This window comes from Eschrichtius robustus, chromosome 3 (assembly GCF_028021215.1).
Source record: "Eschrichtius robustus isolate mEscRob2 chromosome 3, mEscRob2.pri, whole genome shotgun sequence".
In the NCBI taxonomy this organism is placed as follows: Eukaryota; Metazoa; Chordata; class Mammalia; order Artiodactyla; family Eschrichtiidae; genus Eschrichtius; species Eschrichtius robustus.
In genome coordinates, this window is record NC_090826.1 from 185816032 (window position 1) to 185829198 (window position 13167).

At 35.5% G+C, this 13167-nt stretch overlaps 1 protein-coding gene across 1 annotated transcript in view; it reads left to right on the top strand.

The window, feature by feature from the left end:
• Positions 1-916: 916 nt before the first annotated feature.
• The window catches only part of PTPRC (protein tyrosine phosphatase receptor type C), a 120374-nt gene continuing 108123 nt past the window's right edge, over positions 917-13167 (top strand). The window contains exons 1-2 of the mRNA XM_068538573.1: positions 917-946; positions 1028-1143. Coding sequence (XP_068394674.1) covers positions 1071-1143 — 73 coding nt within the window. The 5' untranslated portion in view covers positions 917-946; positions 1028-1070. The remainder of the gene's footprint in view (positions 947-1027; positions 1144-13167) is intronic.

A 13167-nucleotide genomic window follows, 5' to 3' on the forward strand; every position in this document is an offset into this window, starting at 1 on the left:
AGATTGTGACCATGATACCAATTCACTTAACTGTATTGTTGAATTCACAGAGGCTTTCTGCCAGCATGAGTTTTCCTAATTAATGGACTTACTAAGAACACCATCAGAATCAAGAAGAACACTGTGTATTTGCTGTCTTTTAATCAGAAAGGTTGAGAGAGTATTACTGAGGGAGAAAAAATGGTTAACTTTTGTAAAAGACAGCTCTTGACTTAATGGTTCATCTTTCCCTCATCAGCAGCCCCAAGAATATCTCAAGTCACAGAAGTATTACTTTTTTGAAGCAGAATTTGCTGCAGTAGAAGTGGGTGTCCAATTCCATGGCTGGCTCCACAAGGATATCTATGAAAGATTTGGGGCAAACCTGTGAAGCTCCCTGAGAGTGCTTTGCATAGGAAATGGCTAGACGCTAACACTGTCATATTGCTGGATTTTGAATGCCCTGATGGTAAATGATACCGGTTGTCGAAAATGACCAGATAGGTAGTAGTTTTTTCATTCATTTGGTCCCTTAAAACCCATACAGGTATTTTTTACTAATTCAATTAGTGTATCATCTTGCCAACCCCCATTTTACTGTAACCATGCTGACTATCTTTCATCATCTTTTAGGTAAAAATGTTATGGATTTTTCTGGGGGGGTTATATTCGTTTTTGGTTGTAATGCATACTGCATGGGAGTGCTATTTGGATACTAAAAACACATCTTCCTTGTAGGGAACATCTTTTGAAAGGCCTGCTAACTCAGTCTAATCACTTGAGTTAAGGAAGTAAGATGCCTTTGCAGTGACTTGGAACAACTTTCTTGACTTCCTGCAAAGAGGACGCTTTACAGCATTTTTGGAGAAGTTAGTAAAACCGAATCTGACATCACTACCTAGCAGCAAGTGGTTTGTTCTTAGCGAAGGAGGAAATTGCTCCCTGTCCGATAAGACACCAGTGAAGAGTATGCATTCATTTCTTTTCTTTTTGATTCAGTTTTACAGAGAAACATTTTTGCGGAGATAACCATTATTTTGCCTTTCAGAAGGACGCATGCTATTTCACAGGAATACGGCTGATTTCCAGATATGACCATGTATTTGTGGCTTAAACTCTTGGCATTTGGCTTTGCCTTTCTGGACACTGTAGTGTTGGTTACAGGTAAGTACGAGGAAATTCATATTTCCTTAGTTATTTTGTGTGTGTGTGTGTGTGTGTGTGTGTGTGTGTGGAAGGTCATTGGTTTGAAATAGACATAAAAATTAATTAAGCATTGGTGACTGGAGGTGAGGAAACCTGCTGTAAAACAGTCAAGGTTATTGTCTCTCAGAGAGAATATGACAGAGCTATGTGACAGAATACATTGTTTCTGTTTAAAAAAGGCATACATGTTTGGCCAAAAAAAAATATCACGATTTAAAAGGCAAACATTGTCTCTCTGTATCTTGGTTTACAAACTGTTCAAAGATATTACAAAAGCTATTACTTAACCCTCAGAATATACAAACACAAGTTTATGAAAGTCTAAGGAAATTTCAATGGCAAAAGAAGTAAATTTTTGTCTTTTCAACAAAAAATGAATTTTTAAAAATCATAATATGGCTTTGCTTGCATGCAAACCACTCCCTCTTTTCGGACCAGTAAGTTTGCTTCCTCAAATTTTGATTATGACTGAAATATTTTCTTGAATACTTAGTTGTATGGTAGTTTAAAATAATACAATTGGGTATTTAATTAAATATTAACTTTTTGCAAATTCTTATCACAGAATGTATTTTAAATCAAGGTTTTGGTCCCTTACAGTCGTTTTAATGATCATTTGCTTTGAAAATTCTTATGAGGCCGCCGCCCTTCCTGGGTGATGGGTAAATAGTAGAGCCTTGATGAGATAAAAATACTTAAACTCTTAAGAATCATGCAAATGCTGTATTCTGTAGGAAAATATAACTAATCGGACCTCTGGTACCTATTCATGTTTGAGATCTTTGTACACTTATGGTCCATTTAATGGGCATTTCTTGAACGGTTTCAGTTTGGGTCATGAGTACATTTTTGGTTGATATGTAATATTACTCCTTATGGTGTAGAATCTAAAAGGAATTTTTTATTATTGAAAAGATATTTAAATGGTATTTTTGTAGATTTCCAAATAAGTAAAAAAAAAAAAAAGAAAGAAAAAAGAAAACAGGAAAAATATTTTTTAAAATCTTGCTGATTGTAATTCACTTTGAAATCTTTTTTTGACTTTCTACTGCTCTCCTTTTCTCCAAAGGGCAGGGCAGTAGCTACCTTCTGAGCATGCTACATTGTTAATTTACATTTTGTGTAACCAAGGACAGTAGAAAGCAGCGTGGATAGTGGGTTTTTTTTGTCTGTTTTCTTTAACTGCAAAAACGGATTAAACATTTTTTATATAGGTACAGCATTTTGTCTTAGTACAGAAAATGTTTACAAAGTTACCAGTCCTATAAAGTTGGTTATAATAATAAAAACCAAATTATAAAGAATAATAATTTTAATAAGGTAATAATATGTGTATTACCCTAAGTCAGAGTAAATTTCCATTAAAAATTCCCACTCAGGAACTGTTGGAAAGCATTTCTAAATGAGCATCAAGAAATTCTGAAATATTTTGTAGGCCACGGAGCAAACCACCATAAAAATTTCAACACAGTCTATTAAGGATTTTTACCATAAGAAACATCTTTGAATTTATCATCAAAATGAGTGTAAAATGATCTAGAAACCTTTAAACCGATTTTGCTGAATAGTTTATACTATAAATAAATGTATCGATATACATAGATTTATTTTGAAAACCAAGTTTCACTTCAACTGCTCACATAAATATGGAGAGCAGACATACTCATTTTTAGAAAAAATATATAGATATAATTATCTAGGTGTGCAAATCTTGTTTATCATACTTTGAAGTCCCCAGAGAGATTTTGGGATTCACTGTATAATTTTGGAAATTATTAATTCTTTAAATGATATATTTTTCTATATTAGCAACCTATGAGTTGCATTATATGTTTTACTTTGATGTGTTCAATTGAGTTTAGTGTTTATAGGAAATATTAGACATCAAATTTATATTGTGAACTCTAAAGGCATAAAGAAATAGAGCCAAATGGAGAGTGACTTCAGTGGATAAATTGTTGCACAACTCGGATGTGTTATTTAATCTCTAAAATACAAATATGGGCAAAGTTACACTTTGCCAGAGCAGAGTAACAATGCTGGTTGAGTTTTGCATAAATGTCTGATCTCTTTATCTGTGCCTCTATGCCATGTTAACCGGAAACCAACACTTTGTTTAAAATTTCTAAATAATTCTGGGGGACAGTGATGGTTTCGAGCATGCAGGTAGGGATGAGTGATCTCTGTCTCTAACAAAGTAGTGCCAGAATCTAGCGCTTCACACCATAACAGCCATGAATACATGAGTTATGTGAGTTATGAGTCATAACGGTTAAGAGTCATTTCCTGGACATAATTTTTCATTTTTCCATCTACATAAAAAAGAAAGAGCTCTTAGTTCCAAACGTGTACCTTGCCTTGCACATTGCAGGTATTCAATAGTAATTATGAATTGAATTTGATCAGCAATCCTATTAAGTTCTAAATACAATGTAGAGTTTGGGGGTGGTGAGTATGATTATATATTGATTTTTTGGAAAACATTTTCCTAACACAAATCTGCCTGGGATTGTTACCATCGCTAGACTTTGAAATGCCTTTGGTTAGAGGGAAGGTGAGGTGAGGTTAGGGGTCTGGCTCCCTTTTCCTCCCTTCCTCTATGTGACTGAGCACAAGGTCAGAGCCCTCAGCTTTGAGCTGGGTCTTTGCTCTGTTCTGGGCTACTTGGTGTCCTTCTACCAGTGACAATTAAGTACCGTAAGAACATAGATATCTCTACACTGTTTGTATGCATATACATACACACACACATAAATAGATGAGTTATATATGTGTGAGTTACAGAATATACACACAAACATTATATATTTATGTATATATATTGGTCTGTCTGTCTATCATCTCTCTACTGGTTCTCCACATTTGTCTACTTTTAAATATTGGAGTTCTGTGGGCCTCAGTCTTCGGCCTGTTTTATTCTTATTTCCTAAACTCAGAGTTCCTTATCATCACCTACTATGTACTGCTGGTGCTGATTCTTCATGTTCAGACTCACCCCCAGAGGGTGGAACCTACCTCCTTTCCTTTTTTTTGTGTGTTAGATTTTTGTGTTTAATATTTATTTAACGCAACATTTTCCAACTAAATCATGAAACACAGATATATTGTTTCATTCCTAACTTTCTCAGCCAAACAGACGGTGGTGTAGAGCTATTCTAGAACTCTAACAGGATTGAGGCAAAGCCTCTAAGCAAAATTATTTTAGCCTGTGTGCTGGGGGCTTATGTCTTTTTTCATTTTACTGTATTTATTTATTTTTATACAGCATGTTCTTAGTAGTTATCTGTTTTATATATATTAGTGTATATATGTCGATCCCAATCTCCCAATTCATCCCACCACCACCACCGCCCTACCACCTCCTTTCCTACATTTAATCTTGTTTTACTGTGTTGTGTTTCTGCAAAAAAGAAAAAAAAAAGAGAGAGAGGGAGAAAGAAAATCTGAAATATATATTTAAATGCTCCCCAAGTCCTATCATTTTACTTTGTAATGATCTCTAAAATCTTTGCTCCCCCCTCACCTCTATTGACATCCCTTTAATTCACACCTTTATCCCTTTGCACCTGCAGTGTTGTAGTAGTATCCTAATCTGTCCATTTCTTTTCACACCCTACAGCTTAAAAATATAAAATGAAAGAGGAAAAAACCCTCCGACATCCTTTCGTTGCCTTGGTTTCTATTCTAAACTTTTGCCAGAACAACTGAGTCCGCCGATGAGCTAGGAGCATGGCAGGAGCTGGGCAGGGATCTTTTTTTCTTTTTCTTTTATGATTGACTAAAATAGAACAAGCAGCAGGTAGTTTCAACACCCTGCCGCTCTACACTTCCTCAAGACCTCCAAGGCGCTGCGCCAATCCTATTTCCCCTCTAAAATTCTCTTTCGTCACTCTTGCCACAAAACATCTCCACTGAAATTGGGTACTTTTTATCACCTTTCCTTGTCATTTTTCACATACTATTTCAGTTTGCTGTTGTTGGCATTATTCTTTACCAATCAGAGCATTACGGCCATTGCAACCTACATGATAGCAGAAACCGTCTTATGCCTTTTTTGTATCATCTGTGCTTGATTTCTTCCCAGACACTGAAAAAGCAATGGGCGTTTTTTGATGAAACTGCAGATTATAATAATAGAGGAGAAGGAGGAGGGTAAGAAAATTTTCAGAAAGAAAGGACAGAGAGGGAAAAAACATGAAATGAAACAACTAGTCAGAGGCGAAGTGGAAGGTGGAGGCCATTGGACAATTTTATCAAGATTAAGTAGAATCATTTTAGATCTAGATCTTTACAGGCTTTGCCCTTCCCCCCCCCCCATTTCCTTCTTTCATCTCCTTATTTTACCTTTTCTTTGGAAAGAGCCTCCTGATTTTTAAAAAAATCCATAGTTCATGCATGTTGTTTCTAAATTTTCCTGACATACTCTTTGGACATTCTCGCTAGTGGCGTTTCATTTGATGGGTCTGGTTTGTTCTTCAGATCCAGACGTCCACGGGAAGAAAAGTAAGGAATAGGGAGGGAGGGACTCATGTAGCAGGGGAACGAGACACTGGAGTCAGGTCCAGCCCTTGCACATACTGGCGTGGGTAGCACTTGACCTATTGCCCTGGGACTGTTTCCAAAGGCAGATGGCATCATTTCTTACTAGATAATGTGATAAATAATTTCAATCTGAGCAGGTAAAGAGCAGAGATCTGTAGTCAGGTTGATTAACTTTGTTGATGAAAGTGCATGCAGCATTAATGTTACAGGGTTTTGTGTTCAGACCATGTGTATATAAGAGTTACTGGTGCAGAGAAAGAAATTTGTCATCACTGCAGATCTTTGATCTTTTTCAGTCATCTTATAAGTCTGTGGGAATTGTTAGACAGGAGAAAAGAATGGAAATTTAACTTAAGCTCAGTTTAAACTTAATTTCAATCTTGTCTAAATAGTTTTGTCAGTACGAGATACCCAACCACTTACTAGTTGCTGATCACCAAAGAGTTAGTGCTGTGACTTTTGCATGCATCAAAATAGTAGTCTTATAAACAACAAGGTCCTACTGTATAGCACAGGGAACTACCTTCAATATCTTGTAATAACTTACAATGGAAAAGAATCTGAAAAAAAAAAATATATATATATATACAACTGAGTCACTTTGCTGTACACCTGAAACTAACACAATAATGAAATCAACTATACTTCAATTAAAAAAAAGATAGTAGTCTTATGGAAGGATAAAGAAAGAAATACAATATTGCAGGCTATTCATTTAGCAATACCATGTGATATCTATTTCTACACAATTCTGAAATATACAGAAGTAAAAATTACAGTAATTAATAGATTTTGTGTACATGGCTCTAATCAATATTTAGATAAGAAAATATTTAATTATTGCCTAAAATCTTTAATGTGCATTCCTTTTATATGTCAATATGTTATTCCAATTTCAGTCTCTCAAGAGTCTAGGGAATGGCTATTGTAAGCAGAGTATTATGTGTTCAGGAAAACAACAGAAACAAGAAAAAATAAAGAAAGAAATGAAAACCTTCCTTCTCTTTTAGCTGGGGCAAGCATAAATATATATAAAGTCAGTGTTAGGGAAATAGTCAAGAATCTTTCACGTTCGTTCACTTTATCTTCAATTGATTCCCTTCTGAAAAGATAATCAGCAAGATTATCAATACTTTTTTAGGTTCTTTACTGAAGGCCCAAACTCAAACAAACTTTAACATCTTTTACGGTACATACTTACACAGTGTTGAAAGATTAAACATTCATTTCCTGTTAAAAATGAGACACAAGTATCTGAACTGAAAAAAGTGACTTTACTAAAATTTCTATTTCTCCTATAAATATATCGCAAGTGTGATAAAGTTGTAACTACATGTCATGATATTTAAATGAAAATGATTGCCATTCATATATTCAAAAATTTGCTTCCAACCAAAATGTGAGCAACTGGAGGAAATTCATCAACCATCTGAAAAAGTGATCTGCTGGAACAGAACTTGAGTCGAGTTGCTGAGGGCAACTCAGCATCACACTCAGACGTAGTGTTAGGACATGAATACCTGGTAAAGTGAACTGAACACAAATCACTGATAGATAAGAAGAAACTCTTTGCTTTGTAAATTAAAAGAAAAAATTGTCCTGATAGTCATGAAAATAGATTAGAGACACCTATACAAATAATAATGCTGTATCGATAAAAGAGGTTATCAAAGGGACAAAATCAAGACAATAAAGTGTGGTCACCATATATTAAATATTTCCACTTAAAGAAAAAAACAATAATTTGTTTACTGATAAAAGAAATATTAAGCATCATAGGAAATGAGTCAGGAGCCATCCAAGTTGGAGAAGACCATGGCAGGTGGAACGAGAAATATTTTGGAAAGCAAATTCTATGAATAGTATGATCTGGATCCAAATCATTTTCCTTCTGTGATACACCATTTCCTTATCTACAAAGTGTTGTAAGCATTAAACATGATAATATTTGTGACACTGCTTTGAAAACGGTGAGGTACTCTGCAAAGTTGTAAATTTCATTTACGTAATCCCTCGAAATCACAGCACACAGCTCTTTCCCGTTGAAACGTGATTCCAAATCACATCTCTTCCTTTGAGAGATTCTGAGAAGATAAGGTTTAAGGCTGTGTGGCAGAGGAATAAACTCTTATAGATCTTTGAATGTTTTTAACTTTGTATCCCCTATTTTAGGGATTTTCAGACTCCTCTGGATTCTACCTCTTAAATAGTTTATAGATCCATTCCGTATCACAACTCTGCTACAGCGTTTTAACATTAATAGCCTGGAACCTTGTCTCCCTTCAGCTGTTACCAAGATAATCTTTGTAAAAGGCAAAACTCACCTTTGTACATTCATCCTTCAATGGCTCCCAGTTGGGATAGAGAATATACTGATCCCATGATTTTGGTCTCAAGGTGTTTTGACTCAACATTTATGAATATAAACATTTAATTAGAATATACCAACATTTATAAATTTTTCTTGAAAATATATTTCACAGAAAAATTCCCCTCCATTAAGCTAGTTTAATTCCTTGAGTATTTTTTATATAACCTGATTAAATCATTACCAATTTTTCCATTTTTATTTTACTGAACTAATGTTCAACAGCATCCATATTCATTTAATTTTTACAATCGCTATTAAATTCATGAATTGATTTTTATCCACGGCACATTTTACTGATTATAGTTTATGCCTGTGGGAATTTTCCTGTATGGTTATTATTTTTCTAAGTGCAATTTTTCTTGTCAAACCACACAGATCTAAATTACCCCAAAAGGCTTTAATTTTTCTATTTAGCCAGAAATAACATATCATGTGTGCAGTTTTAGCCACTGTTGGTTTCTTTCTTTCTTTTTTTTTTTTTTTTTTTGCATATCAATGTCACATAAAATATAAGTGATGTAATATAATTTTTCACTTTTGTCAAAGTTTAGATTGGGCAGTACTAGCCATACTCAAATCTATATTGTGTTGATATTTCTATTAGTAACATCCATTTTGTGATTGAGAGCTCCTTCAGCAAGATTCCTTTTTGAGATTTTGAGAGTTTTTGGTTATTTCTCAGGTAGCCAATGGAAACATTAGTATCACTTATTAGACTGCTGTATAGTCTAGCATTGGTATATTTTAATTCTCATTCCTTTGTACCAACTTCTTACTAACTGGTGGAACAAAAAGCAAATAGAAGAATCAACACAAGTTTAAAATGTTCTCAAGGCACAATGGTGGGTGAGGTCAAAATAAGGTGGCAAATCACCCTCCTTTGGTCTCTGTGCACTTAGGAAAAATGAAAGCAAATAGCATGGCACACACGGTTCTAATTTAATCCCTCCAGATTTCTCCAGCTTTATCTGGGGCCACTTTGTGACATGTACTATGTACTCTTGTAACTTTCATTTTCCTAAAAATATAATGTTTTCCTGTCTCCAAACTGTTGCTCACCCCTCCATGTTTTCTCCCCTCCATAATTTTTTTAAACTGGGCAAATTATAATTGTCCTTCAAAATTTAGTTCAAAGGTCACTTCCTCTGGGCAGCCCTTCTGCACATCCCCTGCTCTTTCACCCCTTTCACACCTGCACAGGTCCTCTTCTGACCTTCTGGGGATCTCTTTACCTGGCTCTTTCTCACAGTAGCTGGTGAACTCATGTAGGTTTTCATTGGGTCTCTTCTTATTTACCAGTGAGATGAATGAATGGATGGTGTGTCAGTGCAGCCCAACCCTGTACATAGAAAATACTTAACAACTCAGGCAAACAATTTTAATTGTCCTTTTGTTGTTGTTACTTAAGTGAACTATTCATGGCAAAATTTCTACATGATAGAAAATTTCAGGAAATAGAAGAAAGAAAAAAATTGCTTTAAAATCTTTGCCAACATTTTTTCTTTCTCTCTTTCCCGATCTTCCTCTCTTTCGATCACATGCTGTGTATAAAATTGCATATCCTATTTTTTTCCTAAGTAAACCATGATTATTCTAGGCAACTTGAGAAATACAGAAATGAATACATAGGAAAATAAAAATCAGCTTACCAATACCATCACCTAAACACTTTATGAGTATTTCATTTTACCAGGCTAGCTAAACCTATTTATTTATTCATTTATTCATTTCATGAACAAATATTTTATAAGTGTTTTCATTGTTCCATGAATTGGGCATACCATATCCCATTCCTTTCCTTGTGAAGTCTGTAATCTCAGTGAAGCAGTGGCTGCTTAGAGATGGGGTTTTAAATCTTCCAAATTCTTCATAAGCTTTCTCCTCAAAGTAATAGTATACCTCACAACAGATAATATTTGTGTTCTCAATCTTCTATAAATTATTCCTTTAAAATCTGCATATAGTACACTATTTCAGTAAAAACTCTATTCTTGCGAAACTACATTTAGGCCTCCATTCCAACCAGATTCCTTTGGCAGGCTTTTGGTTATAGAAGTTTGGGAGCTGCAGAACTAGGCAATAGCCTCAATTTGTTTTTGGTTTGTTTTATGATTTAAACTGAAAATAAAAGATTTATTTGGAGAGAAATTTTAAACATACACTCATACACACCACACAAACAAATCCTCAACTGTTTTTGGTGATCTTCCACAGTAATTTTCCAAGGTCACCAGTTCATAAGGAGAGGGAGTTGGGGGGAGAGGGTTGAGATTTCATGCTGAGTCTATCTGATTCTAGGTCTATTTTTTTCAGCCTTCTGAAAGGTCAGCTTAAAAACCAGGTAATTGAGGACATGATGATGGTGGGCAAATCACAGCAAGACTGAAGGGTAGTTGGAAGTTGCTTAGAGGTCATTTGTGTGAAACATGCATTAATCCCCATGCACCTGATTTAGCTGCATGAGTGAACCACTGTATACTGAGCCACTTCCATATACCTAGCGAGATCTAAAACTATAAAAAGCAAAGAGGTATCTTTAATTAATTTGTCTTTACTATGAATGCTGATGCCATGTTAATAATGCAGAAGTGATGTTGTCACCATTGTCTTGAAAGGTGGTTAACAAAGCATAGCACCCAGTCTGTCTCAAGGTGAGTGATAGGATGGAAATAATGGATTTTCCCCATCCCTAATTTGTTTTTGATATTACATAAAATGAAAGCCATTGAATAATGTACCAAAGTATCTAGATTTTTTTTTTTTTGTTTTTGAAGTGCAAGGGAAGTAACTTGACATTTGTTAAACACTTTGATCATGGAAAACACATGAGGTTTTCATATTATTCCAGGAAGTGTAGACACTAGATAATCTTTTCATACTCATCCAAGAGGCGTATTAAATGAATCAGGTAGAGCTCTCTTACAGTTTGCTACTCCAGGAATGAGTTGACTATAACTGAAGGGAAAGTGAAGAAAAAAGTATGTGTATTATTTGGTTACTCTGATGAATGTGGGCTGCCAATCAGATAATTCAGGCCAAATATTGTACTTTGACTTCTTAAACTTGAGTTTCCAAATCCCCTTTTTGGTTTCTAAACTAAGATTTTAACTTATGCCTAATAAACCCTGTCTTTTTACTTTTCGGTCGTTTTATTTTCTTAATTTACTTACTGATACTTCAGGCATGATCAAGATATATAATATCTAAGAAAACATAAATGAAGTGGAAGACATCAGTTCAGAGCTTTGACTGTAAGAGGAAGCGATGACATGGAGGAGGCAGATGAGGAAAAGAAGAGGGTCAGGGAGCTGATGGAAGTAGTTTAAAGAGATAATTATAGAAATGTTGGATTCAGACATGCTCTACTTTTAAAGTGCTTAAGAAATTAGTCTTTGTCATCTTGTCTGGAGTCCATTCCTAGCTTTCCAATTATGAAATGTGAGGAAAATTACCTTTTAAATTCTCAGCTTCATTATCTGTACAATGGGAATAATGGCAGTAGTTCTTAAGTGAGACGATTTACTCCTTGATTCAGTTGTTTTTAGAGCCCCTACTATGTGCCAGGAACTATTCTAAGTGCTGACACAGTGGTGCATACAACAGAAATAAAAATCATAGTAAATAAAAATAGTGGTAAATAGTGGTAAATAAAACTTTCATGAAGCTTATATCTTAGCAAGAGAGATAACAAAAAGCCAAAAAAATAATAGAGAAATTTCAGATATTGATGAGTGTTGGGAAATGAAACAGTGTGATATGACAGAGACCAACCAGACTTGGGGGTGAATGGCCCTTTAGACAGAGTGAACAAGGAAGGCTTCTTTGAGGAAGTGTCTTGAAGCTACCTGTTGGCTGATGAGAATGTAAAGATTCAGGTGAAGAGGAACTGGCAGGTGCGAGGCCCTTTGGAAAAAGCAAACAATTGGTGGGTCCAAGCCACAGAAAGGAGGCCGGGTGCTTGCAGGATGGCGAGTAAAGGCTGAGTGGTGTGTGGTGAAGAGGGAGACAGAAACAGAAAGAGAGAATTTATATTCACCCTAAGTGTAATGAGAAGAAGCCATTTGGAATTTTTAAGCAGGGAATGGTCAAATCTCTTTTCCATATTAAGAAACCACCCTGGTTGCCATGTGGAGAGCAGGCTGGAGGTGAAACAAAGCCTGGGGATTAGTTAGAGCCCGCTGAGTTGGTGGAAGGGAGAAGGGTTGGGGATCTGGACCAAACGTTGACAGTAAAAGAAAAGGACAGATCCACATGGGATCTGGAGAAGTTGCTGTGCAGAAGGGGAGTAGGAAGTTGTTCAGAATGACTCTTTTTTTTTCCATGAGCAACTAAGATGGGAAACATCCCAGTTGGGGGTAGACAATCCAGTGTCTGCTTTGTCCATGTGAATGCTTGAATTCTCATCAGGCATCCAACTACAGATGCCAAGAAGGCAGCTGAAGTTAAGAGTGAGGGGCTGATCAGGTCTTGATTGGAGCCATAGCTTTGGGAGTCGTAGTGCAGATGGGATTTAGAGCTGAGGGACCCACTATGAGAGAGTCAGAAGAATGTTCAGATGGAGAAGTACCGACGCCCCGACTCTGAGCCCTGGGACACTGCATGTTTGAAGGGGTTGGAAGGAGGGGTTAGGAGAGGAAAGTCAGAAGGGGCAGTCAGTGAGGAAAGGAGAAGAATGTTTTGCTTGGGATGTTGAAAGAAAGAAGTGATGATTGTGAAAGGCTTAACATGTTTGCTGGCATATAATGAGAATCCAATAAATTCTACTGAAAATCCAAATTCATGTCTCCTCTTGAAAGGTTACTGAACAGTGATTGTGAACATACTAACTATTGTCAAATATCCCCTTTTAACTTTAATATTATTACAAAAGTAAGTATGAAGGAAGTTATAGCAATATTGGAAGAATCAAATATCTTCAATGTATGTAGTATATATGTCTCTATATATGTTTATATGTATCCTTTGTTAGCTTAGTTATTAAAAAAAGGTACAGCTTAAAATAATCTGTTTTAATAAAAACTATATAAAATGTATTGAGAGACTAATAAATTAGGAATTTAACTGAGAAT